At 40.1% G+C, this 24,195-nt stretch overlaps 3 protein-coding genes across 5 annotated transcripts; 1 reads left to right on the forward strand and 2 right to left on the reverse strand.

Annotated features, from left to right (window-relative positions):
* Nucleotides 1-7,280: 7,280 nt before the first annotated feature.
* On the reverse strand, nucleotides 7,281-11,134 carry mrpl24 (mitochondrial ribosomal protein L24). The gene is made up of 5 exons (XM_061093009.1): nucleotides 10,680-11,134; nucleotides 9,677-9,772; nucleotides 9,130-9,233; nucleotides 7,972-8,102; nucleotides 7,281-7,482 (listed from the first exon to the last, which is right to left on the reverse strand). The coding sequence occupies exons 1-5, from the start codon at nucleotides 10,860-10,862 to the stop codon at nucleotides 7,346-7,348; spliced, it is 651 nt and encodes a 216-aa protein (XP_060948992.1). The 5' UTR covers nucleotides 10,863-11,134; the 3' UTR covers nucleotides 7,281-7,345.
* A 978-nt stretch (nucleotides 11,135-12,112) lies between these two features.
* LOC133026143 (hepatoma-derived growth factor-like) lies at nucleotides 12,113-17,793 on the reverse strand. 2 transcript variants are annotated; one of them, XM_061093008.1, is made up of 6 exons: nucleotides 17,372-17,793; nucleotides 15,522-15,598; nucleotides 15,088-15,226; nucleotides 14,628-14,786; nucleotides 14,341-14,517; nucleotides 12,113-12,796 (listed from the first exon to the last, which is right to left on the reverse strand). In XM_061093008.1, exons 1-6 carry the CDS (start codon nucleotides 17,456-17,458, stop codon nucleotides 12,791-12,793), a joined length of 645 nt encoding a protein of 214 aa, XP_060948991.1. In that variant the 5' UTR covers nucleotides 17,459-17,793; the 3' UTR covers nucleotides 12,113-12,790. The 2 variants fall into 2 exon arrangements, with proteins under 2 accessions (XP_060948991.1, XP_060948990.1); XM_061093007.1 differs by having other exon boundaries at nucleotides 12,113-13,919.
* Nucleotides 17,794-19,210: 1,417 nt separating this feature from the next.
* LOC133026123 (proline-rich protein PRCC-like) lies at nucleotides 19,211-23,875 on the forward strand. 2 transcript variants are annotated; one of them, XM_061092982.1, is made up of 7 exons: nucleotides 19,211-19,983; nucleotides 20,070-20,117; nucleotides 21,024-21,503; nucleotides 21,845-21,940; nucleotides 22,066-22,212; nucleotides 22,523-22,588; nucleotides 22,688-23,875. In XM_061092982.1, the coding sequence occupies exons 1-7, from the start codon at nucleotides 19,699-19,701 to the stop codon at nucleotides 22,772-22,774; spliced, it is 1,209 nt and encodes a 402-aa protein (XP_060948965.1). In that variant the 5' UTR covers nucleotides 19,211-19,698; the 3' UTR covers nucleotides 22,775-23,875. The 2 variants fall into 2 exon arrangements, with proteins under 2 accessions (XP_060948965.1, XP_060948966.1); XM_061092983.1 differs by having other exon boundaries at nucleotides 21,027-21,503.
* Nucleotides 23,876-24,195: the final 320 nt, after the last annotated feature.

A 24,195-nucleotide genomic window follows, 5' to 3' on the forward strand; every position in this document is an offset into this window, starting at 1 on the left:
CAGAAATCTATTAATAATATTATCTGATGTAACATTAGGGAAAACTTGGATAATTTTTGCAACATTACCACCTATATCGGTCTCTTTACTGTTCTACTCAGAAGGGAGTCAGACCAAATCAAATATTTTTCTGGGATTTTTATATTTATGCTTATGAGGGTTGTGTTCATATTCTGACAACAGATAATATCCAGTCACTATGTATCTCAAACTGGCTTCTGTGTACTAAGGTTGCCCCTGTCGGACCCATGTCCCACTCGCCACTCAACACCCCGCCTCTGGCTCCGAGCATCAAACGCAGCGCCGCCACGCATCAGCTCCCAGACTTCATTTCACAGACATGACAGACCATCATCTGTCTCCTGACAGAGACGGTTGGCAAAGCCAGTCGCCAGATGCTTCACCAGTAGAAGGATGTTTCCAATCTCAGTCCTGACTCCACAGCTCCACTGCAGGTCAGCCTGTTATAAACCAACTGGGTTCAATGAAATTCAGCTCAAGTGACACTTTTGAGTCAAGTTTGTGCTTCTGTTGCCTGCTGTGACGATATCACATTCGGGTTTTAATGGGTCATAAAGAGCATGTTTAATCAGTAGTATCTTCATATTGTAAATATTTGGGCTCACAGAAGAAGTCTCTTCAGGTGAGCATCAGACCAGAGAGCCATTGGACCACCACACTGAGAGGAATCTTTTAAAAATCTGCTTTTCCATCATTCATTTGTCCTCTGTCTCACTTTAACCCTCCGACTGTCCATTGCTGAGGTCCACCTGAGCCCGGGGGTGCAGCACAGAGAGCGACCAGAAGAGGCTGAATGTGCACTTAAGACAAACCGTAAAACCAACTCCTTATTGTTTCTCCTGCAGGGCACAGGAGCATCACTTCAGAGCTTAATAAATACAGCAGCATCCTCAGTTCTCCCCCACAAGAATAGCATTCAAATAAAGAGTTTTTTTTGACAGTACAACGGATTATATAGACATGGAAGCCTATTTGTTCAAAAACCATTGAAGTCATTAAAACGAGAAACTTTCTCAAAATAATGACTTCAATAATGATGTAATACCTCAAAATAATGACTTACTCAATATTACTCTAGCTCAGGAATAATAATTTAAATAATCCCTAACTATATCAGAATAATGCCTTAATATCTCAGAATAACAACTTAGTATTTCAAATGATGACTTACTCAATATAATGACTTACCAACTTAAAAGTATTGACTTAACATCTCAAAGTTATGACTTGGCATCTCAATATATTGACTTATTATCTCATAATTCTTTGACTTTTTATTTAGTTATTTCGATTTAGCATTCATGCTTTTTTTTATGTCACTGGCAGAATCGGTCTTCCATAATTCAGATCTTAAGTGTGGAGGGAAGCAAGTTTATCTCAAGTTAAATCATTTTACTTCTGCGCACACAGGTACTGATGAGGAAAAAGAACAAATGTTATGAGGAAATAAAAAAAAGAAAGTTCCACCAAACCAACTTAACTGCGTCATGGTCAATTTCACCTATTGACATACCGGGAGAAATACAAATTCACACCGATCCACAGTTTCACATCCTCTGCAGCTGTTTCTCTAAACCACGTAGAGGCAGATTTAATGACGCCATCATCAGAACTTTGACCGCATTAACACGAACAACTTAAAGAAATGAACCCACCGGATTCTCCTCAGCAGCATCTCAGCTGGTGCAGGATGGACTCAGAGCTCGGGTTAAAAAGTAGTTTCCTCCAGTTTCTGCTGCTGCAGTGCGACTGTCCCGTCCCAGGCTGCGGAGGAGGAGGAGGAGGAGGAGGAGGTGGAGGAGGAAGGAGAGGACCGTGGATGCTCTGCAGGTATGTGTGGTGGGGGGGCTGAGGGAGTGCAGGACCGACCGACTCCAGGACTCAGGGAAGCAAAAGGAGGGAGTCGAGAGGAAGTGGAGGCAGATATGAAAACCCTGAACTGCCCACTTTTTCACCCAATAACCGGGGTTGGGTGATGGCGCACGCCTGTCACAGGAGCGCTGGGAGGGATGGCAACTGAAACCAGCTGTGACGTGGAGCCTGACCTGCAGGGAGACACATGCATGAGTCGAGTCAGTGCAGCAGGAGGAAGATGAGGGTGATGAGGGTGCAGCTGCAGATGGGATTTTTGCAGCACACTCACTTTTACACTAGGAGGAAGATGAGGATGATGATGGTGAGGGAGCTAGGTCTCATCATATATAGTAATGAGCAGTGTGCAGACCACACAGCAGCTGCTCCATTATTCCCAAATTTAATCTGCAGGGTGTGTTTGATTTGACATCAGTAGATTCTGCACTGCCTCACTTTAGTCATTGACTGCAGCTAATACAGAAATAATACCCCAAAAGTCTCAAACATTAGTATTTACAGAGTTGCATGAAAGTATAAATATGTATATTCTTGATATAGACACTGCATCTATTCACTTTCTGCTGTTGTTCATGACATGATCTAATGGCAGAAGAAAAGTTAATTCCAAATGCTGTAGAAGAGAAATAAGAATTATGTATTTTGTCTCCAGTTCGAGTCAGATTAACCTGCATGGGGCCCTGTGCAAAAATGACCTCTGACCACACCTCGTCCCTCCCCACATCCCTTTTTCCCTCAATGCATTATGTGTTCTGTCATCTTCAAGAAAAGAAACTGAACAAAAAATGTTTTCAGTGAAATGGACCATGGTCAAGTAGGTTTGGCACAAGGCCACTTGAAAGAAAATCAACTCGCCTGCCGACATTGAAAGTGTTGTATTGTAAAATATTGGGCAGTTTTAGTGTCGGACTCCAAAAAGTGCAAGAAGAATAAGGACCAAGGCTTCATCCTCTGGGAACCATGGATATACTGTGACAATCAAATAACGTTGAGATATTTCACAAGATAAATGGAACCTTGGAACTGGAGAGGAGGATCCAAAACAAAGTCTGCATGGGAATGCTTATCAGAGCTTTGGTTTTTGAAAAGTTACAAAAGTTATGTGGAAGATGTGTTGGGAGGATTTAAAGAGTCTTTTAATTGTATCATACTGATGTTAGTATAACAGTTGATATCGACTTTTCATGAATATTTTGGATTTTTCTGCAATCCTTACTGTTTCGGCTTCCTGGGAAAGCAGCCTCACTTTTCTCAGTCTAAAGTCAGTACTGGTCCTGTCCATAAACTGTACATAAAGATGGACGACATGACAGCTCCTCAAAAACAAAGCCAGAGCCTCTCGATCGGCACCTGGTGGCTGCAGTCAAGAATCCTGCCTCCTCCATGATAATGGATGGGACATGGACCATGGATCAAATACAGTTTTTTATAAAAACGGTTTCTGTCGTTTTAGGTATAGTTCTTATCACACTAATTTATGTTCAAGTATTGGTGTTTTAGGTAAGTTTGGTTTTTAATTAGGTAATTGTCTGAGACTGATGCAAGACTGGTAGAGCGCATGTATCGACAGGACACAGATACCGCAGCTCCATCCCCTTTTGTCACTCACAGTATCATTCAGTGCACTCTCTTGGCTCAGAGCTGGATTGTTACCACCTGTTCACACTGTATGTAACAGAGAAGAGGAACAGGGTCAAGTGAAGTACGGACCTGCAGCCGTCTACTGACACAGTGAATGGCGCTTTGTAGGCATCGCCCTGTGGCAGAGCAGCAGCAGGTGGTGCAGCACACCTGAGGAATGTGACACCCAGATACCAGCGGCACCGTCTGAGAGGGAAATGTCAAAGCACAGAGGGCAGACAGAGACCAGACGTGTACTTCAGCTCAACTTCAGCCATGAGGGGCCGTTCACAGTGACCTGGATTGATTCAAGTCCAGTCAGCAGCTCTGATGGTGAAGACGTCATCCTCCGTGCAGCCATTTGTCCTCAGAGTCGTGGAGTATAGTTATTAAGAAGAATGGCCGTCAAGCAGAAAGTACCTCCCTCTGAAGACTCCATCATTCAGTCATTTATAAGATATTTAAAGAGACTGACTCCAGAATGCTCTGGAATTCATGTTAACCTGTAATTTCCTCCTGTTTAGTCAAAGTTGTGTCGTTTCACTTTAGTCCAACGTGACTTGAGAGAACATTAAAATGCACAAAAAACAGCTCTTAATACTTAACTATAATGTACAGTTGTTAAAATTACTTCCACCTCCATAAAAATGTGTCCATGCATCACTTTAATAACATAATATAGTATAATGTAATGTGATATAATGTCACATAAAATTCCATGTTTGGGTGAAGGAATAAAAGCCCAGCAGTAAAGTAAGAGCAGTGTTTTACTTCCTTTTCAGGCTCCTAACAGTAACATAATGAGGTCTATATAAGAATCAGTTGGGAGCCAACTAAATTAGACCCAACACAGTTAAACATGCATGCAGGCCGTGCCTCAGACCTGCATACGAGCTAACATTACATTTTCCAGCAGCCATCTAACAAGCAGCCTGTAATTAGACACTATCATTATATTGTAGCTGAGCACAGATCAAGTCAGTCGAGAGCAGCACTGACGTTTAGTTTAAAGTGTCTTCAGATGTCCTGGAGATGATCACAGATCCAGAGCTTAATTCCACTTATCATCTAGAATCATGTCTTTATTCGAGCAAACGGCAGCAATAAACAAACAATAACACCTTTGTTGGTGACTCCGACACGTGCAGCCAACGCCACCAGGTGGGATCCATTAGTTTACGTGGCTGAAGTGTGACTCAGCTAAAATACAGACCCCAGCCGCCACTTTATTTTTATGCTTTCCCCTAATTCTGCTTGAGTCATGTTCGGCGGTTGCGTTTCACTGGGCGACCAGAATTACTGTCAGCTCACCACAAAGTAGAAGATTCTTAGGACTCAGTCTACCTTGCACAAGCTGCTGAGACGACCACAAGTCTGGGCTTTTGTGTATGTGAATGGGGGGGGGGGGGGGGTGAAGCAACACAAAGGTTCCACTTCACTCAGAGTCACACTTCACCTTCATGTAAATCCCTCATCTAAAAATCCATACACTGCACTGATGCAATGACAGGAAAGACGAACAGCTTCTGAATCATGAAGCAAAAAACCTCTAATCCCAGTTTCCGCTGACTGGCTGATTCGTTTTTTTTTTCCATCATGAATGCAGAGTGGCAAGAGGCAAACTGGCACTGGGCGGACGGGTGTGGGAGAGCTGCTCCGCTCATCGGTCCAAACCAACGGCCGTGCCATGCTTTGTGCATGATGCTGCTGCAGCCGCCACAGGGCGAGCCGCCGCTGAGAAAGTTTGACGCAATTTTTTTTGTGACACATCATTTCTTTTAGGCCCAGAGTCTGGAAACAAGGTTAGTTGCGTCTGCAGCTGGGGAACCTGGCAACAAGTTCACCTCAAGTCTTTATGAAAATCAATACTCGTGGTTAACCAGCGAGGAAAATGAGACTTTGTGTATTTCATAAGCCGCCTCTGCCTCATATATCATTGATAAAAGTACAGCTGAGGAGAAGTAAAAAACGGTATATTTCATTGACAGATATATATATTTATAACTATAGTGGGATATTTCAAGTTTTTCTTCATGGGATGCCATTACATTTTAAATGTGACAAATGCTATTTAATCATAGTCAATAACCAAATTCTCCACAGGAACCTAACCACGAAATACAGTTTAGTCACCGAGCATGGGAAGCTTTACATTTTACAAAACGTCAATGTATTCTAGGGATTCTTTTATATCTCTGGTTAAAAAATATTTGACACCGTTATATTATTAAGGTCTAAAACCTCCCTTGAATTTTATAATATAAGAAAATAACTACTTTGTAGGATGCAGAAATCTGTGAGTGACTTTCGGCCCTAAATTTAATAACAGAAATATTCCAGTTAAATTGTTATCTCTCCTGTTCCCCTACTCTTTAATATAATTGCTTATATTTACATTATAGGTTTGAACTGCAGGCTTATAACATATAGTTTAACCTTGGTGTCCTCCCATTCACACACATCTGCAGGGAAAAAAACAGTTGAATCTTGAATCTATATATACAGCATCTTTTTCTCATGCCACCCTGGTTGTTTTTCACCGAAGGGTAATAAATTCATGGGTGAGGTCATATTTGAACCCTGATGCTAAAAAGGTCTGGGATCAAAGCGGATCAAACCAGTGTATAAAAAGTCAAACGAGGTCATAGCGAACGTTGTTGTAACGGTCGAGTCTGTATAGTCTCCTCCTCAGACGTTTCCTTCTCCACAGTTTCCCAGACATGTTGGAAAAACACTAACTCATTTGTCTAAAGGTTTAAGTTTTGGAGAGAAGCTGGTCTGGGCTTCTGTAAAATAATAAGACTATTTTCAGCCTTGGGAAGGATTCAGTCCTTTCCATTATCAATCCTGCCAATAGCAACCAGAGTAACATTTGCAGTCTTCCAGCTCCAGACTGTACTTGAGTGATTCACTCCCTCAGGAACAAAAGCTACTGTGTTGTGGGGACTTGTGTGAACATCAGTATTAACCAGAATTGACTGCTGTTCTCCAGATGTTGGTTTGGATTGCAAACGAATTTCACATTTTCTCCAACATCTTAGCCTCACGTCTTTGTTAACAGCACCAATGAATATTAATATAGAATTGGCGTGGATGTTTAAACAAGACAAGATAGGAAGGTATGTAGGAGGAAAGCTAGGAAGGTAAGTGGGTGGGAAGGTAGGAAGGTGGATAAGTAGGTCGGATGGTATGTAGGAGGGGAAGTGAGAAGGTAGTTAGGAATTTATATAGATGGGTAGGAGCGCAACTAGGAAGATAGGTAGGATAGTGGGAAGATGGGTAGGAAGGTAAGTAGATTGATAGGAAGGTAGGAAGGAAAGTGGGTAGATTGGTAGGAAGGTAGGAAGGAGGGTGGGAAGGTTAATACTTTATTAATTCAGAGGGAAATCCAGGCATCCAGCATGTGCCACCCGACTGCATGTTCTCTTTGACGTAGCTTAGTCACCGGCTAGAGCTCGGATATTTATTTATTTTGACTTTGCAAATTGTGTTACTCTTAGAAAATATGAAGAAGCTCAATTATAATACAAGACAATAAAAATGGTTGGTTAATGAGACATTTATTCATGGCTTTACCAAAACAAATTTAAGTTACATGTTTGTTATCAGTGGTGTTTGCACATCTGTTTAACCTCCAATCATTTTGACAGAGCTATCTTTTCCTTACTCGTTTGTGCGTTGCACCAGGATGTTACTGTCCCACAGCCAAACAGATTCTATCCTGACAAAACATCCTCCAGCTCGACTTCAAACGAAAACAAGGGGTTTCTTCGGAATTGCTGTGAAACATGAGTATCACGATGTGGGGAGTGAGTGTCTTTAATTTCTCTGGTCAGTACCAGTAGGATCTTCTGTTTCGCCTGTTCTCCTGAATACCCAGTTTCTCCATGACCTCCTCCTCCAGCGTTTTGAGGGACGGAACAAAAGTCTTTTCTAGAGTGTCTTCAGGACTTGTGTCTTTGGGACCATCTGTGAGGGTAGAGAGGGAAAAACAAGCAGATCACTGAGATTAAAAAAATATGCTCATACGGTCGGAGTTGTTAAAACCATTTTCTGTAACAAGCAAGTGTTCTAAAGCATTTTCTTAAACATAAAACAATTCTAACTTACTGAAGCTGACGTACTTGGAAAAGCCAACAAAATCTAATCTGCAGTGTCAGAATAAAGGAACGTGAGCCAAAACAAAGTCGAAGTAACTGGAATGATGCGTCATTGGAAAAACTAGTTGGAGAGTTGCTCAGCATTGTTAAAGGGTTGTGGTCCTCATGTGTCCTTTAGTTCGGACTATTTTTTTCCATATTAAAATAAAGGCTCAAACTGTATCACTCTGAAGCCTATTCCTGGAATTCAAGTCTTCACATATTGGAAAGAAGTAGAAGGTTTTATGTGCTCACTACACATGGAATAAACAGCATCGGGTTTGGGTCTTAACAGGAAATACTCAAAACACACACACACCTTTCCACTGCTCTGGCACGATGCCGTCTCGTCGCTGCACAACAGGCTTAGGGATGATTCGACCCGTCCTCAGAGACACTCGGACTCTGTCACCCTCCTCCGTGAACTTCCACTCCACTTCAGTTGGCTTCCTGTGGATCGATGTCAGTACGATAAATCAGTCTGTTAAGATACCGACTATCAGGTGCATTTATCCAAATAACACAGGACTGTGGCTCAACATTCAGGAGTCGATGTAGAGAATAAATCAAATATGCATCAACTGTAATAGATAGATAGATAGATAGATAGATAGATAGATAGATAGATAGATAGATAGATAGATAGATAGATAGATAGATAGATAGATAGATAGATAGATAGATAGATAGATAGATAGATAGATAGATAGATAGATAGATAGATAGATAGATAGATAACTTTATTCATCCCCGAAGGGAAATTAAGTCGTCATAGCAGCCAGTATATTTGAATACAATAAAATACAATACAATAGAATAAAATAAAATAAATTGAGGTAGAAAGAATAAAAAACAGAAACACAAGATAAACAGGTCGATAAGGTGCAGTGGCAAGATGATGGTAATAGTACTGATGATATGATGGTAATGTTATTGTTAGACAGTATATAACAATAGTACAGTATATATAGTATATAATATAACATAATATATATTTATATATGATATTAATTATACCAATATAATAGTAGTATACAGTAATAATGGCAGCAACAGTATATATAATAATAGTAATAGTAATATAATAATAATAATTATAAAATGTACACATGTATAAATATGTGTATATAAACTTATATATACAAAGAATATGCAGAGAGTATGATATAATATATGATATATAGTAGAGGTATAAATATAAGTTTTTGACTATACAATAGATAATATAATATACTATGAGTGTAAGAATATGTAGACAGTGTGCAAAAGACAATATTATTGTATAAAATGATCTATAATATCAATATGGTTTATATTAACACATATCACATATGATGTGAAGTAAGTGTATATGGAGCGGAGTAATACAAAGACATTAGAAATACAGATAACATTGAAAGACCAGCCAGTAAAGGGACCCCAACGTGTGTACTGTTCGCTTGTTGCTAAGATCCTGAAATGGGTGCACGTGGCGTACCTGTCGGAGGGGTCAATGAGGGCGACCTGACCCAGCAGGAGGGGAGCCTCGCTGGCAATGTAGTTTCCACGATAATCCCCCGTGCGTCCGAGGAACCTGTGATGCTAGTACACAGAACAATACTTTACAGTTGGTGAAGTCAAAAGGGCCAAAATGGCTTTTTATGGTTCATTCTGTATAGGGCTGCACCCTAAGAAAATTGACCCCAGCCATCTGGCGCCATCTTGTGGAGCTAGAAAATAAATACATAGAGTTTTACAGTGGTCAATTAAATGAATGACCTTTGAAATATGTCTATTAACTTGGTGAAATTAGAAAATTAGCAGCACCCTCTATAGGTTTGTTTATATGTGGGTTTATATACCTATCAGTACTTTGTGTCGAGAGTACAAATACATCAATCAACACCATATTCACTCAGATACACTAAAAAATCGAATCTAACTGTTAGAAAAAGACAGAATTAGTGGTGGTATGAGATATTTAAGTCAATGTCCTATAAGCAAAGTCGGTCTAGTTCTCTCTGAGGGAATCGTTCCATCCTTACTGTGTTCAGTCCTTCCAGAATAACCCAGTTTCTGTGCCTGAAGACCTGGATCACTTTCCCCTGCTTCCCTTGGCCCTTCCCTGCGAGAATCTCCACCTGGGAAACAAAAGCAGATACTTGACTATGAGTTGCATTTTCATCTAACTCTTACTTTAATCAAGCAAGGTTTTAGTGACGTGAAACATGACGTCCTGCAGTCACATCCCCTTGATTCTCCTGGAATAACTGATGCTGTAATAAAATCCAGAGGGTCACACTTTTTCCAGTTTACTACTGTGATGGAAATCTGGAGATACAAGAGGCTGGAAACAACAAAGTTATCGACATGTATTTAATAAGGGGCTTTCTGCAGAAAGGATCAACACAGGGAAACCGCAAAGGGTCTCAGAGAGAAGATGGAGAACAGTCAAAAACACAGATCTTATATAGGAGGGCTGAGGGCTGTCTCTTTAAACCAATCCAGACAGGTTCCATAGGTGGGGGAAGGAGAGGAATCTAAACACAACAGCTGATTCACATGTGTTTCCTAAGGTGATAAGAAGACATACACTCCTTCCTTTGATGGGTAATTAAGTCGCAAAAGGTCTCACTGTCAGTAAAGTCTCTTGAAAAGGCTTCAAACACTTACTGTCCAAATACAAAATACTTTGTCAACCATGCTTAGTTATTTTTCTACTACACTACTTTGCAGGAAGTCAAATGATAAATTCATGCCACTATTTTTAAAGCATCTTAACTTTATTGCTGGTGCCCTAAAAGTTTGCACACTATGTCTGTAGAGGCAGCGTTTTGTGGACAGCTGATCCCAGTGATATGAAAACACTTGGGGGTAGACTTGAATATTCACACATCTTGAATATGATGGTTAACATGTCTTTGTGAGACTTATTTGAACAGACATGGCCCAGAAAGGAAAATGTGATCTGTCATTTAAATGGTCTCCACTCAGAGATCTGATCTGATGACCTAACTTGACTTTTCCCACTCGGGTTGAGTTCCTCACCATGTCCCCTCGGAGCACGGACCAGTCCTCCGGTGCTATCGGCTCCACGAACACCTTCCTCCTCCTCTTGCCCAGGGGATTCAGCCTCTTAGCGGCCGCGGTCCACGGCCTGTTGGTGCCGTACCGGTAGTCCCTAGGCACGATGACCCGGACTGCCATCGACAGCAGCGCGGTCAGCCTCATGGTGATACACGGACCAGACGAACCGAAGCTCCTGGGTTCACAACGGGAAGTCTCCAATCCAGGCTAGGCTAACGTTAGCTTGCGGAGTAGCTAGCTAACATTACCGTTGCGCTGCTGCGGGTAAACAAACACTAACCGTGTCCGGAAACACGTTACACTCCAGTGAGACTGCTACTTGTGTGTTTTTTACTGAACAATGTTGTTATGAATGAAAAATGAGGAACGCAAACTGAACTGACCCTCTGTTGACATCAATGTCACATGCAGCAGCAGCAGAGCAGTGCCGGGAGAACCGGTGTGTGCAGGCAGCGCCACCTACCGCACAGGAGGAGCAGTTGCAAGACAAGATTGAAGTTTGGGCAGGATCAGGATTCAGACTAATGAATACATTATTTATATACATAGCAATGAAAATGAAATAAAAAATACACAAACACGAAATACATTTTAATTATAGAGTGATAACTAAAAGTAAAACATAATTTTATTATTTAATTTGCCTTTATTTAACCAGGTCGGTCCCGTTTAGATACAATGACCTCTTTTCCAAGGGAAGCCTGGCCAAGACAGCAGCATACAAAACATGTCAACAGTCACAAGACACACAGAAATCACATAACACGGATGAAATACATTAAAAAAAAAAAAAAAAAAAAAAGATAAGGCAACAGGACTAAAGCTCCGGATTCACACCAAAACAAGAACAAGTGCGGTATGATAAATATTTTATTTGTGACTAGCTGTTTTTTAAGATTTTTTTGAAGATATTTAACATATTGTATTAACTATGTACTGAACCCAACAAAGCACAGCGTCGCACCTGTGAATTTATATTTATGGATATGGAATTTTGCAATTATAACAATAAGATTTATCCTATAAACATTGGTGTCTTATTGTGTTCCATCTTCAAGGAAACCCCACAACATATTTTTTCCAAAAAAGGGTGAAACTTCGACAATATATTCAGCTTTAAAATCAACCTTCATTGTGCTTTAGCAAATCAGAGTTTTACACCACTAAATAGGCAACGGTCATTTACGTAACCCCGAGTTAAAATAAATCAAATGTTAAACAAGCTACACCAGGAGAGAAAACCTCCAAAGTTATGCAATGTACTAACTGGGTGATCATTTCAAAAGCATAATTGCAGGAAACCCCATTTTAGTTGTGATTATCCGAGTTGTTTTGTAGACATGGGAGATGATTAATCAACAATACACAAGCATGATGATAATTGGTTATAAAAATGACAAACAAGAGGGTTTTTTGTAATCAACTGGTTTATTAAATGGACTGGCAACTACAACAGTAAACTAAAGAGCAGATTAAGATGAATGGCAGCTTCCAAAAGTAACACAGAAAGCTAAACCAAGAATTACACTTTATACCAAATTGTACCCTCGGAATTAACAGCAGATCTGAGTGGGGAAGTGAGAGAGCGTTTCATATTTTGAAACTACTGGTGAGGTGATAGGTGGGTGGCCATCTTAGACACGACAGCAATAAATTGTTTCACTTTTATGAGCTGTCCCTTAAGATTCATAATTTGATCAACTGTGGCCTCTATTGCCGAATACAGACACTGAAGCAATGACTAGGACATCCAAGTAACGTGGTGAAAAGGCCAAGTATTTTATGATTAAAACAACTTGTACCTTCAAATTTACATACAGCGGAAAATAACAACACCACATATTAATCACATATCCAAGTTTGAACAGGTCAAAACAAATGTTTGAATAAAACACAATAACGTCACAACTTTGTTTCACAACCTAAATAATAATAATAAGACCACTGAAGTAAAACAGACCCATGTTCCAGTTCAAAGGGCCAGAAAAGAAAAATTCAAAAACTTCAGATTTACAAATTGTTCACTCTGTAGATCTCAATTGAAATGTTGGTAACAACGTCAACTACGTATTTCAGAGCTGAAAAAGAAACAGATTTTGGTTAAAACCAATTTTTTTGTCCACAATTACATCTCCAGTATCAGGCAATGGCAGCATGAATGTGAGCTAAACAGGAAATCATAAAAAGATGAAACCGAGAGTTGACTTGATGGATGTGAAACAAATTTGCCAGATCATTTCTCCAGAAAAAGTGCTGGCTTAATTTGTTTTCCCCCCTCAAAAATGCCATCACCCCACCTTGAGGTGAAAAGTTTCAAGACGGAGCTCAGACACATCAACATTCAGGAATGTCTTTCTGCCTTGAATCATCCGTTTAAGAAATGTACACAGGGACTGTTTAATCCTTAAATAGTTCTTCTGAAATTGGGTTTACATATTACATAATCAATACACGTTCAAAAGCCCAGCAGGCCACACGTCGGATCCTGTGCAATTAAATCACTTAATTTGGTCACCTGCAATGAAACGAACTATGATGCAACGAAACCTGCTGATTAAAAGCAGCAAACTAGTCAGATTAACGGGGCAGGGAAAATAGAAAATGCTGATTTTATGTCTTATAAGTGAATAAATGATTTAAATGAGGCTGAGAAGCTACATGAAATAAACTTTTAACTAAAGCTGAGAACGTGGGTGAAATGTTGTTATTTTTTCCCCTGTACAATATCCATGTTTTAAAACCATCAAACGGGAACCTTTGTCAAATAAATTTAAATATTTTCACTTTTTTCCCCTCTTGTTGTTATGTAATTTACGATTTTTTCAGTGTTTATTCCCTCTAAAATGAAAAAAAAGTTTGACACCTAGCATTTACTCTTTGTCATGATGTAATTGCACTTAGAAATAAAAAATATATACACACCAAAATCCCATTTATAAATGAGCCTTAAAGTGCTCAGCTCAATTGTTTGAAATCAGATTAGCAAACTTTTTTTGTTTCAGGATATATGATATCCCAAAAATGGTAGATGAGGATTTGCTTTTCTCTCAATACAAACACTTCGGTTGTTTAAAATTTTCCTATGAATTAAACAGCTGAAATCTGGGATCCTGCAGTGAACCATGTTGATGCTTCCACTCCGAGCATCAACGGTTCTTCGTTTTCTTCTGTGACTTGATGTTAAGCACTGTCTGTCACGGGCTGCAGAGAGAAGAGTCCAGGGCCATTAGCATTAATTACAATCTCTAATTGTTTCATTTAAGTATCTTTGACAATCTACAAACAGCTGTATATGTCTTTTTAAATTGTCACAGATTATTTTAGTACGGTCCTTAAATGTCTAAATACTATAAATTTTATAAAAATTAAATAACTACTTGTATTTCACTGAGGAGGATGCATTTACTGATGAAAAACAGGTATTGTTTTAGATTGGGGAACTTTACATTGGAACATCTGCTGATTCAGACATTGATGCATGTTGTGTTGTTTGTAGCCTTAATGTTGCTAAGCTAGCGAGTTTCTATTGTTTTTTAGTTTCCCCCCCTTTCCTGTTAAGTACAAACCTGTAGATCGGCAAAACATAAGAGTTAGTAAAGAGCTAGTCGGTCAACACTCTCACCTTATCTGCGGTTAGCTGACCTCCTGCTGCAGCGTTTTCTTGGGCCTCTGGTTTTGACTCGCTCTGTGAAGCAGGAGCAGTTGCCTTTGCTCCGGCCACATCGTTGAGCTTGGGCTCAGTGTTAGACTTGTTGCTGTCGCCTTCCACTCCTGTATCCTTCGGCCGCTTCGGAGATGCCTACCGGGTGAAGCGTCACAGAGAAGGATCGCTCTGATATGAATAACGAAGCTCGACAACATGACGCTCTGTACTTGAGGCTGGGTACAAACGCCAGGCTCAAAACTAACCTCTGTGGACTCCTCTGCTTTTCGCTTGGTGCTTCCCCTCTCGTTCTTCTCGTCGATGACCAGGGCACCTTCATCCTCATCACTGCTGCCCTCTGCATCTACCTTCTCTGTACTAGCTGTATCCCCTCCTCCTTCTGATGCGTTGTCCTTCTTTGATGACTGAAGGCAGAGATTTTATTATTAGTGAAGGGAAAGACAACTAGACCAACTGGCTGGATTAAGAAGAGTGAAATGTAATTTGGTTTTATAATAGTCATACAAACATGAAGTTTACAGTAGTACTCTGTACAGTTTATTTGTAAACAAAGAGAAGTTCTGATAGTCATCAGTGGCCTTTGGAGCAAATCTTGAGGAGTTACAGTCACTTGTTGATCAGTGCAATGATATAAAACCATTGGAAGGGCTGCATATTGTGTTTTACATGCCTCATCTATCCTTCCTCTCCTAAACATCTACCCACCTCGTAGTCTTCATGCGTGACGGTGGGGTTGTTCTCAATCTCCCAGAGTCCCTCAGCAAAGCCTTTCCTCTTGTTTTGTTTCCCAAACTTCTCCTTACATTCGGTGTAGGGGAACAAATCCTTGGCCCCCAGGAACGCCCTGTAGTGGGGTCAAAAGTTACTCAGTATACTTTTCACTTTGTTTAACATATTAAATTCATTGTGTGATCTACATAAAAATAATAGGTGATGATTCTGGCCAGTTTAAGATATCTTGTCTTTCGTGTATTAAGGAAGATTACGATTGAATATGGTTGATGAAAGATCTATGAGTCAAACTATTTATTTAACAAATAAACAAAAAACAATTAATGGAATTTAATGAAAGAATGAAGATATTTCTGCCATCATTCAGACTTGGAACAAGGTTGACATTAACAAATCCAAATACTCACGTCTCGTGTGTTCCAAAGAAAAACACCTGGAACTTGTTTGAGGGCGACTTCACTGCTCCTTCAGGTAACTCATCAATCTGAAAATCAAGACAACAGCCTCTTAAAAAGGACACGGATTATTCAATAACAAACAAAAGAGTTTGTGTGCCATTTCTGAGGATCAGCAAGAATGGATTATGATTGGAGAATCTAAATTGTTGACCATTCATTTGGGATTTTAATGCTGAGTTATTTTATCTTAACAGCGTCTTTCTGGCAACAGTACGATCTCCTCTAATTCAACCATTTGAGCCCAGTGAGCCGAGGGGTCACTCTGCTTTTCACTTCCTCCTTGCAGTTCACTCTCTGTCGCCACTGCTCTGCAAGCTATTTGTTTGTGTTTTTTTTTAAAAAGACACTAAGGCACAGGAAAACACTTATGATGACCATGCACGGCGTCCGTTGGCCTCTGCTGGTCAGGCCTTTCCCAGATAGGGCCACTGTGTGAGGATAGGTGGGGCAGGGCCTGTGGACTGCAGAGTGAGGCAAGGCTGATAATACTGATTAAAAAAGGGAGGGAAGAGGCACCAACCAACAGACAGTCACTTTATTATTTTAGGTGATAGCACTCATTCATTACTTTGCATTTAGAGGCACTCTTAATGAACCAAAAGTGATTCTTAGGGAATAAGGATATCTAATGCCTTTGTAAAACTTCTGATGTTTCATCTTTCAATACCTGGTTGGCAGAAATGTAGAGTTTGCTGCATATTGGGAGCGTCAGATATTATATTTGTCTTAGCTCTGCAACCTTTGACACAATTTTATTGTTGTCTCATCTGTCAAAATGGGTCTTAAATATATATATATACACACATCAATGAAAGTTTGATCACGTAGATGTGTGAATAATAAAAATATCACTATGGCAATAAGTAGATATTTAAAATCTTCCTTTCCTTCAAAACCAGAGCTGCTTGTTTATGAAATTAAAACAACACTGACTCAAAGTGGAACCCATTGTTTCCCTTTCGATTGCACATGACAGATGTGGTTGGGGACTGCCCAATGTCGTTTGGTTTTTAAATTGTAACTTCGCCTCTATATCCCTGTGGTGCTACTCCCCATCTATTTGGGTTATTAACACATAATTAATGAGACCTTGTTATTATTTAGTATTCATCAAACTCTAACTGAGGCTGCATTCTACTGGAAACTCTGAGTAACTAACTGGGTAAAGTTGATTCTAACAGAAAACACGTTTCACCTATGACGACAAAGGCATGTTTACAAAGTAGCTGCAACACAAGTAGCCATGTGGAGCCTGGGATGAACCCCTTCATTAAAAATAACTCTTTTGGCACTTAGCTAAGTTCCAGTTGTGTGTAAGTACCATGAGTTTGTGAAGGGAAATTACCTTTTATTTAATAGCCTAGCTTAAATGCTCAGTTTGAGGCTAAAATTGACATCAGCCCAACAGGCCCCCGGGAGCCCTAGGTGGCATGTGGAGAGGCAATGTTGGTAGCAGAGAGCAGCTAGCATCAGAGCTAGCATCCAGCTAACAGAGCCGGTTAACGAGGAGTCTGGTTAACACGGAAAGAGACGTGCTAATGTCTGCAGGAGGCTGGCTGGTTCTAGCTGTGTGTGTCTGTCTGGGTGTGTATGTGTGTGTGTGTGTGTGGATGCTGGGCAACGTTAGCTAACACCGCCAAGCTAGGCTAACTCATGGTGGCTAACTGGGTTGAGGCCTCGCAGGTAAACAGGTGAAAATGGTCAGAAACTCTGAAATGAAAACAACATGCTAAAGCTAACATGCTAAAGCTAACATGCTAAAGCTAACAAAACCACCAAATGAACCAGGGGGCTCTTACCCTCGCAGGCCAGTGTGGGTACCCCTTCATTTTAGCGAACACCAGATCTCCAGGTTTGTATTCCTTCTGCCTGTTGGACCTCGGCATGTCTCCGGCTCTGCTAAGTCCCGATGTACGTGTATTTAAAATCACAATGGTGCTTTTAAAATGTGCTAAAGGAGAAGGGTTAGTTCAACAAACGAGCCACAAGCGTCCGTTTGTCAGATCAACCAGCGGCGGGCGGGTCGTGGGTTTTTTCCTGCGGGTCCTGAGGAGTGGGAACCGGGGCCGGCGGCAGCGGGACTCGATCCGAGGCTCGGTTCAACGTCGTCTTCACCGAAACGCTGAATTGATTCGGTTATTCCCGCAAAACCCTCGGACTGTTTGGGTTTGAAATAAAAACCCGCTTCCTCCAGCCGAGCGACACCGCCCCCAGAACCCGATGGAGCTGCACAGCGAGCGCCCCCTGTCGACTTCACAAGGGAAAACAACAAAAAACCACCAGTGAGAAATTCTACCAGAATGAAATTTATTTTGGAGAAATTCAAGATTCAAGATTCAAGATTTTTTATTGTCAAATGAACAGAGATAACATGAAGTAGTCACTGTCAATGAAATGCTTGTGTCACACACTCTCTTTAAGCAATGCTCAGTAATTTCAACCCAAAAAAATAAAATAAAAATAGAAATACAATAAAAATAGAATAAAAATAGAAATAGTATAAAATAGAATAAAAAAGAATAACAATGAAACAGTATATCAATAGAATATCAGTTCATGTGAACTCAAATCAAATCATTACTTTACTCATGTTACACCTTTCATTTAATTCCATTGCAGTTCAAAGTGCTTAACATGCGACTGACAAAATGTTTTAAAATGATTCATAAGTTCAGAGACCACTCGTCTGTAAAGATATATATTTAGATGTATATATTTTATTTTCTATTTTAAATTTTTGATATTCTATTTCATTGTTATTCTATTTTATTCTATTTTTATTCTATTTTATACTATTTCTATTTTTATTTTTTATTTTATTTTTTTGGGTTGAAATTACTGAGCATTGCTTAAAGAGAGTGTGTGACCCAAGCATTTCATTGACAGTGACTACTTCATGTTATCTCTGTTCATTTGACAATAAAAAATCTTGAATCTTGAATCTTGTAATGTTAATAGTGAAGTTTATTTTTATGTAGCACTTTTTTAAATTGCTTTGACAGATTATAAAATAGTAGTGTAGTGCTTTATAAACTAATAAAATGATTTTTAAATGAACTGGCAACCAGTGTGGGGAAATATGTATAACGTGTGCAGTATTCAGATTCAGTTGTCTAGCCTGCTGGTTATGAAAGCATGCAACTTACATTTGACCTTTATTAAGGTCTAATAGGCCTTAATGTGCATGGCTGGATGAACCCACTTGGATGCACCGGGGCAGGAATGAGCTCCTGGGCCCCATTAACTCCCTTTTCCTCCCACTACCTTTAGATTATGTGCAGATTCCGTACTGCAAAAAATATCTGGACTTCTGAGATTAATTTAAATTCATTTTAGAAATTATTATAAATCTGGTTTGTGACCTTGGAGATTTTGCATCCCTGAGAATTTGCCTTAAAGCAGTGTTGCAATATAATAATACTATATAATACTGTATCTGCTTTCAATATATGACAATGTGATGTTTTTTTTAATCGTTTCTGTGTTTGAGGTCCTTGAATAGTGCAATACAAATCCAATGTTATGTTAGTTGATGTTGTTGCACACTCGGTCCGCAGGGGGGCGGTGAAGTTGTCCATCACCTGAAATTAAACAAACGAAGAAGAAAATGCTGCGCGGAAACCTGCGCAGTTGTTGCTTTGATCGTGAACGATGGAGACGAATGTTTTGATGGAGTCTTGGGACTAAGTGGACATATTTGCTGGCGTAACAACAAACTACAGTCTTTGTGTTGTGATGTGTAACTATACCTGCTACATTAGCCGATGTGCAACAACAGCTAAAGACAAATACAATCTCACAAAGCAGGAAGCTAACGATTAGCTCAGATCGTTGACGCGGCGGCCTAGCTAACGTTGTAGCTAACTCTGTGAAGTTGGGACAGTCCTTTTAAATGTTGATCCTCCTCTGAGAGGCCCTGCTTTAATCTGCTGTTACCCACAATACAGCCGCTCCTCCTGGGATTCATTCTCTGCCACCGAGGCTCTATGAAAGAGAAACGTAGCTTGAATCCACCACGTAGAACCAGTGGGAGCCCGAGGGCTTCTTGATCCACATCGAGGGGGAAGTGGTCCTCCGTGTCCACCAGCTCCTGCGGGATTAATCCTCTGTTATAACGTCAGTAAACATGTCTTTAGTCGCGTACGGCAGCAGTGATGACAGTGACTCGGAGGGGACCTCCACTTCTGCAGCCTCGCAGAGCAGAAGCAGCTCAGGAGGGCGATCTCTCCTGTCTGCTTCCAAAAGGTCTGCAGGTAGAAACGATGGACCGATCCGGGAGACCAAGACCAAGCCTTCAGCCCAGGACAGCACGTCAGACGACAGCCTATATCTTCAGCTATCCAGTCTCCCCAAACCCAGGAAGCGAACAGAGGCTGTCAAGATCACCGTGCCACAGATCCTGAAAAAAGATGTGAGAACTGAGATCACGGCAGATTGAAGCTCATGTGGTGTGTAATGAGTTTGTCGTTTATAATCTGTGTGTTCCTTTCTCCCTAGTCTGATTCTGATGATGACGAACCAACAAAGAAGAAAGTACGACCTCAGGTGAGAAGATCTCACTGTGACAGGAAACCTCCAAAAAATGTCATAACCTCTCTATCCCAGACAATACAAGAATATTTCAGCTTTCATCTCTGACCTTTTCTTAATCACATTTGGATTGTGTAAACATGATGTAGTGTTTGTATGTGATCATAAGCAGTGTACAGTTCTCATGCCAGCCTAGATTTAACCCTTCTACCTCCTGATGTTCTTTTCACCTTTTCAACTCTGTTAACAAGGATACAAATACATAAAAGGGAGAAAACCAGTGACACATAAATATTATACAATTCTAACACTCATAGTATATTATATTACCTATTGTATAGTCAATACTTATATTCATACCTCTACTATATATCATATATTATATCATACTCTCTGTATATTCTTTGTATACATAAGTCTATATACACATATTTATACATGTGTACATGTTATAATTACTATTATTATATCACTATTACTATTATTATTATATATACTGTTGCTGCCATTATTACTATATACTGCTTTTATATTGGTATAATTACTATCATATATAAATATATATTATGTTATATTATATACTATATATACTGTACTATTCTTATATACTGTCTAACAATAACATTACCATCATATCATCAGTACTATTACCATCATCCTGCCACTGCACCTTATCTACCTATTTTATTTTATTTTATCTTGTGTTTCTGTTTTTTATTCTTTCTACCTCAATATTTTTTATTTTATTCTATTGTATTGTATTTTATTGTATTCAAATATACCGGCTGCTATGACAACTTAATTTCCCTTCGGGGATGAATAAAGTAATCTATCTATCATCTATCTATCTATTTGCATAGTAAATTGGACAGGGATTCCCTAAATTCACCAGTCCCCTTTCTATCCATATGTTTTCTCCAGCAGAGTGCCGGCAGAGGCCTGTCTTCCCTTCTACCACAGCCCAAAAACGTGAGAGCGAAGGAGATCGCCAGATCCTTGATTCCCTACACGCTCACGAAAAGACAAGAACCCAAAGGACCCAAGCCTGGAATGCCCGCTCGGGGTCTGCTCGGTCCTAGTGCGTCTCCTTCTGCCATCAAAGCAGCAGCAAAGTCGGCTGCACTGCAGGTGGCTAGACAAATAGCCACCGACGACCAAGATGAGGAGGACATAACCCCACAGAACTACTTCTCCCTAAACGAAAGCTCCCCGCCTCTTCCCGCAGTCATCCCAAGCCTAGACCCTGAGCCAGTAGCCCCCGCAGAGCCTCTTCAAATCTCCCCTGCTGATGAGCCTGGTCAGTCTGACGCCCCTCTTGACTTTGGGGGCAGCCAAGAGGGAGCCGGTGCATGGGGGGGTCCAAATCAGCCGCCTCTGACAGGTCCGGGGGCTGTCCCTCAGGTAATATTATATTATGTATTATAAACATATAACCTAGTTCTTCAGAATGGCTTTATACTCCGATTACATGCTGTTCTAATAATACATGCCTATTTGAACTATTGATTTGGATGAGCCACATTGACATACAAAGAAACTGCTTATAAGATCTGAGGGCTGTGATGGAAACCTGCTGAGTCATGCATGATCCACGACACATTCAAAAATACAACTGTTCCTTTCTGTGCATTATAATCCATCATACATATTCAGGCCTTCATGCTGCAGTGTTTATACCAAAGAGACCAGAGAGGACAATCACCACGCCACTGACATCCTAAACCTTTGTTTTTCTTCGGCAGGAATACTATGATGAGTCATATTCCCAAGAACCGAACCCTGCATTGTCAGAGGAGGGTGAAGAGCCTGGACAATCTGCCATGTTTGATGATGAAGCGGTAAGAAATGCACTGCTTTTTGTCTCATAATTGCAAACTTGGTTGGTTGGTTGTCATGCCTGTGTTGTGGGGCTGTGACATCTGTGACTCCTCAATGACTCTTTTTTCTTTCGTTGTCACTTCAGTTCATGCGGCTGCAAGGGAAAAGAAACAGAGGCAAAGAGGAGGTGAAGTTTCTGGAGATCAAGGGAGACGACCAGTTAAGCGGCAACCAGCAGTGGATGACGAAGAGCATGACAGAGGAGAAGCAGAACCGTCAGTCCTTCAGCAAGGTGACCTGATCTCTGTCACTGTGGGAGTTGGCTGCATATTAACCACGTGTAGGCTCAGACCTGACAGGGTTGGAGCATATTCTCTTGATGATGCATTTGCCCTGGTGCAGAGGGCTTGTTTAGTCTTTCATTAATAGACGGACAGGATGTTGGATGCATTTAATACATATAGTTGTTCTCATTTGACTCATGAAATAGCATGTAAGACAAACATTCATGTTTCACTAGCTGGACACATAATTATAAGCAGGAAGACTTTTATATCGTAATTTTGAAATGATAATTGTAATTTCTTCCTCTTTTCCTGCAGAAAAAGGGAGAAGGACCTACAGGACAACAGCGGCGCAAACACCAGATAACATATCTCATTCACCAGGTCAGTAAGACTGAAGCTCAAATGATACGCAACATTTATTTGATGTGGATTTCATCACGTGTTCATGCAGACATTTCACGGTTTTTCTTTAATTCACAGGCGAAGGAGCGTGAGCTGGAGCTGAAGAACAGCTGGGCAGATAACAAGCTAACCCGCCGGCAGACCCAGGCCAAATATGGTTTCTAAATGCCACACTGTGGACTCATGCTGGCATGTGGAAACGCTGGATCCGAAAGTAGAAGTAGTTCCAGATTCCTCAAACAAAGAAAAGGATGTGTTGGGGACGTAAAAATACCGTACTACAGATTTTCCCTCTTGCCCTCAATCCACTTTTTGGTCGACTGATAAGTTGCTATTCCCACAGTGAAACTCCAGTTACAGACTCTCCTTCTGACATGAGTTTATCTTAAATAAACCGCAACTTCACTTATTTTCTAAACCGGCACTATACCTACAAACTGTACAACAGTGCAACAGTGTTTTTAAGGTTATCTTTGGTCAGTGGCAGGTAAATAAGAGAAGATGTGATGTGATTTGGCCGTTACAAATGTTTTATTTTGAATGTTTATGCTTCCTTTTCATTTGATTGTGAACATTAATGTATGATTCCCTCTTTTTGTGATGTCCCAATAGGTTTGGTTTTCTGGCATTAGAAACACAGATACATATTTATACACTGAATCAACAACTTTGTAAAGAAAAATAAAGAAGTTGTAAAACAAACACGTTGGTTGATTTGCGTGAAAAAGGTTTTCATATCCGTTTTTCTTCTTATCTTTATCTGTGAATAACTAAATTGCCAGAAAACCAAACATGCATTTCTGTCTAAGCGCTGATGCAGCTCAAGAAGCACCAACGTTCTTTTTAACATATTTTAGGACATTTATCTCAGTTTTATGTGGCTGAATCCAGCATGCATCTTTCAGGTTCAGTACTTTGCTCAAAACACCCTGTAATTGATCTACAATCCTGAACTGGTGAGTACTGTAACAGTACTTGGACCCCCAAGATCCTGATATTTTATTAAACCTGATTGAGAGGAGGCTTCTACTAGATTTCTTTCTGCTGCTCCAGTTTTAGACAAATCTGGTTTTAAAGTGAATTAGAAATAACTGCATGTGGGATGTCCACAGCCAGTACACCAGAATGTTTTTAATACGCTGAGGGAAAATGCTTTATTAGTTGGAAACTGCTGGAAAAGACCATATTTGTTTACCTTAGACTTTTTGTTATGTGTGTTGTTCCATTAAAATTTGATCAATAAACTTTTCCTTTCCTTGCTCCGTACCTTTGAAGATCAGTGTTTTTTAAATTATTACTAGAATCACAATGATGCAGGCATTACACATGGTTACATTTAAATCATGTTAGACTTTTAATTAGGGCCCCAGCACTGACAGGCACTGACAGACAGTGAGGCCCTATTGAAATTGTAAGGATTATTATTATTATTCAGGCAAATGAATTGGCTTTTTGAGGGCTTTAACATGCTCAAATTCTTACCAAAATTTGCAGAAAATTAGAAAGTGCTGAAAATGTAATTTTTTTGTTTATAATTATTTTATTTTTTTTAGTTTAATTTAATTTTTTTTTAAATTTACCTCCTG

The sequence above is a fragment of the Limanda limanda genome, chromosome 19, assembly GCF_963576545.1.
Source record: "Limanda limanda chromosome 19, fLimLim1.1, whole genome shotgun sequence".
Classification (NCBI taxonomy): Eukaryota; Metazoa; Chordata; class Actinopteri; order Pleuronectiformes; family Pleuronectidae; genus Limanda; species Limanda limanda.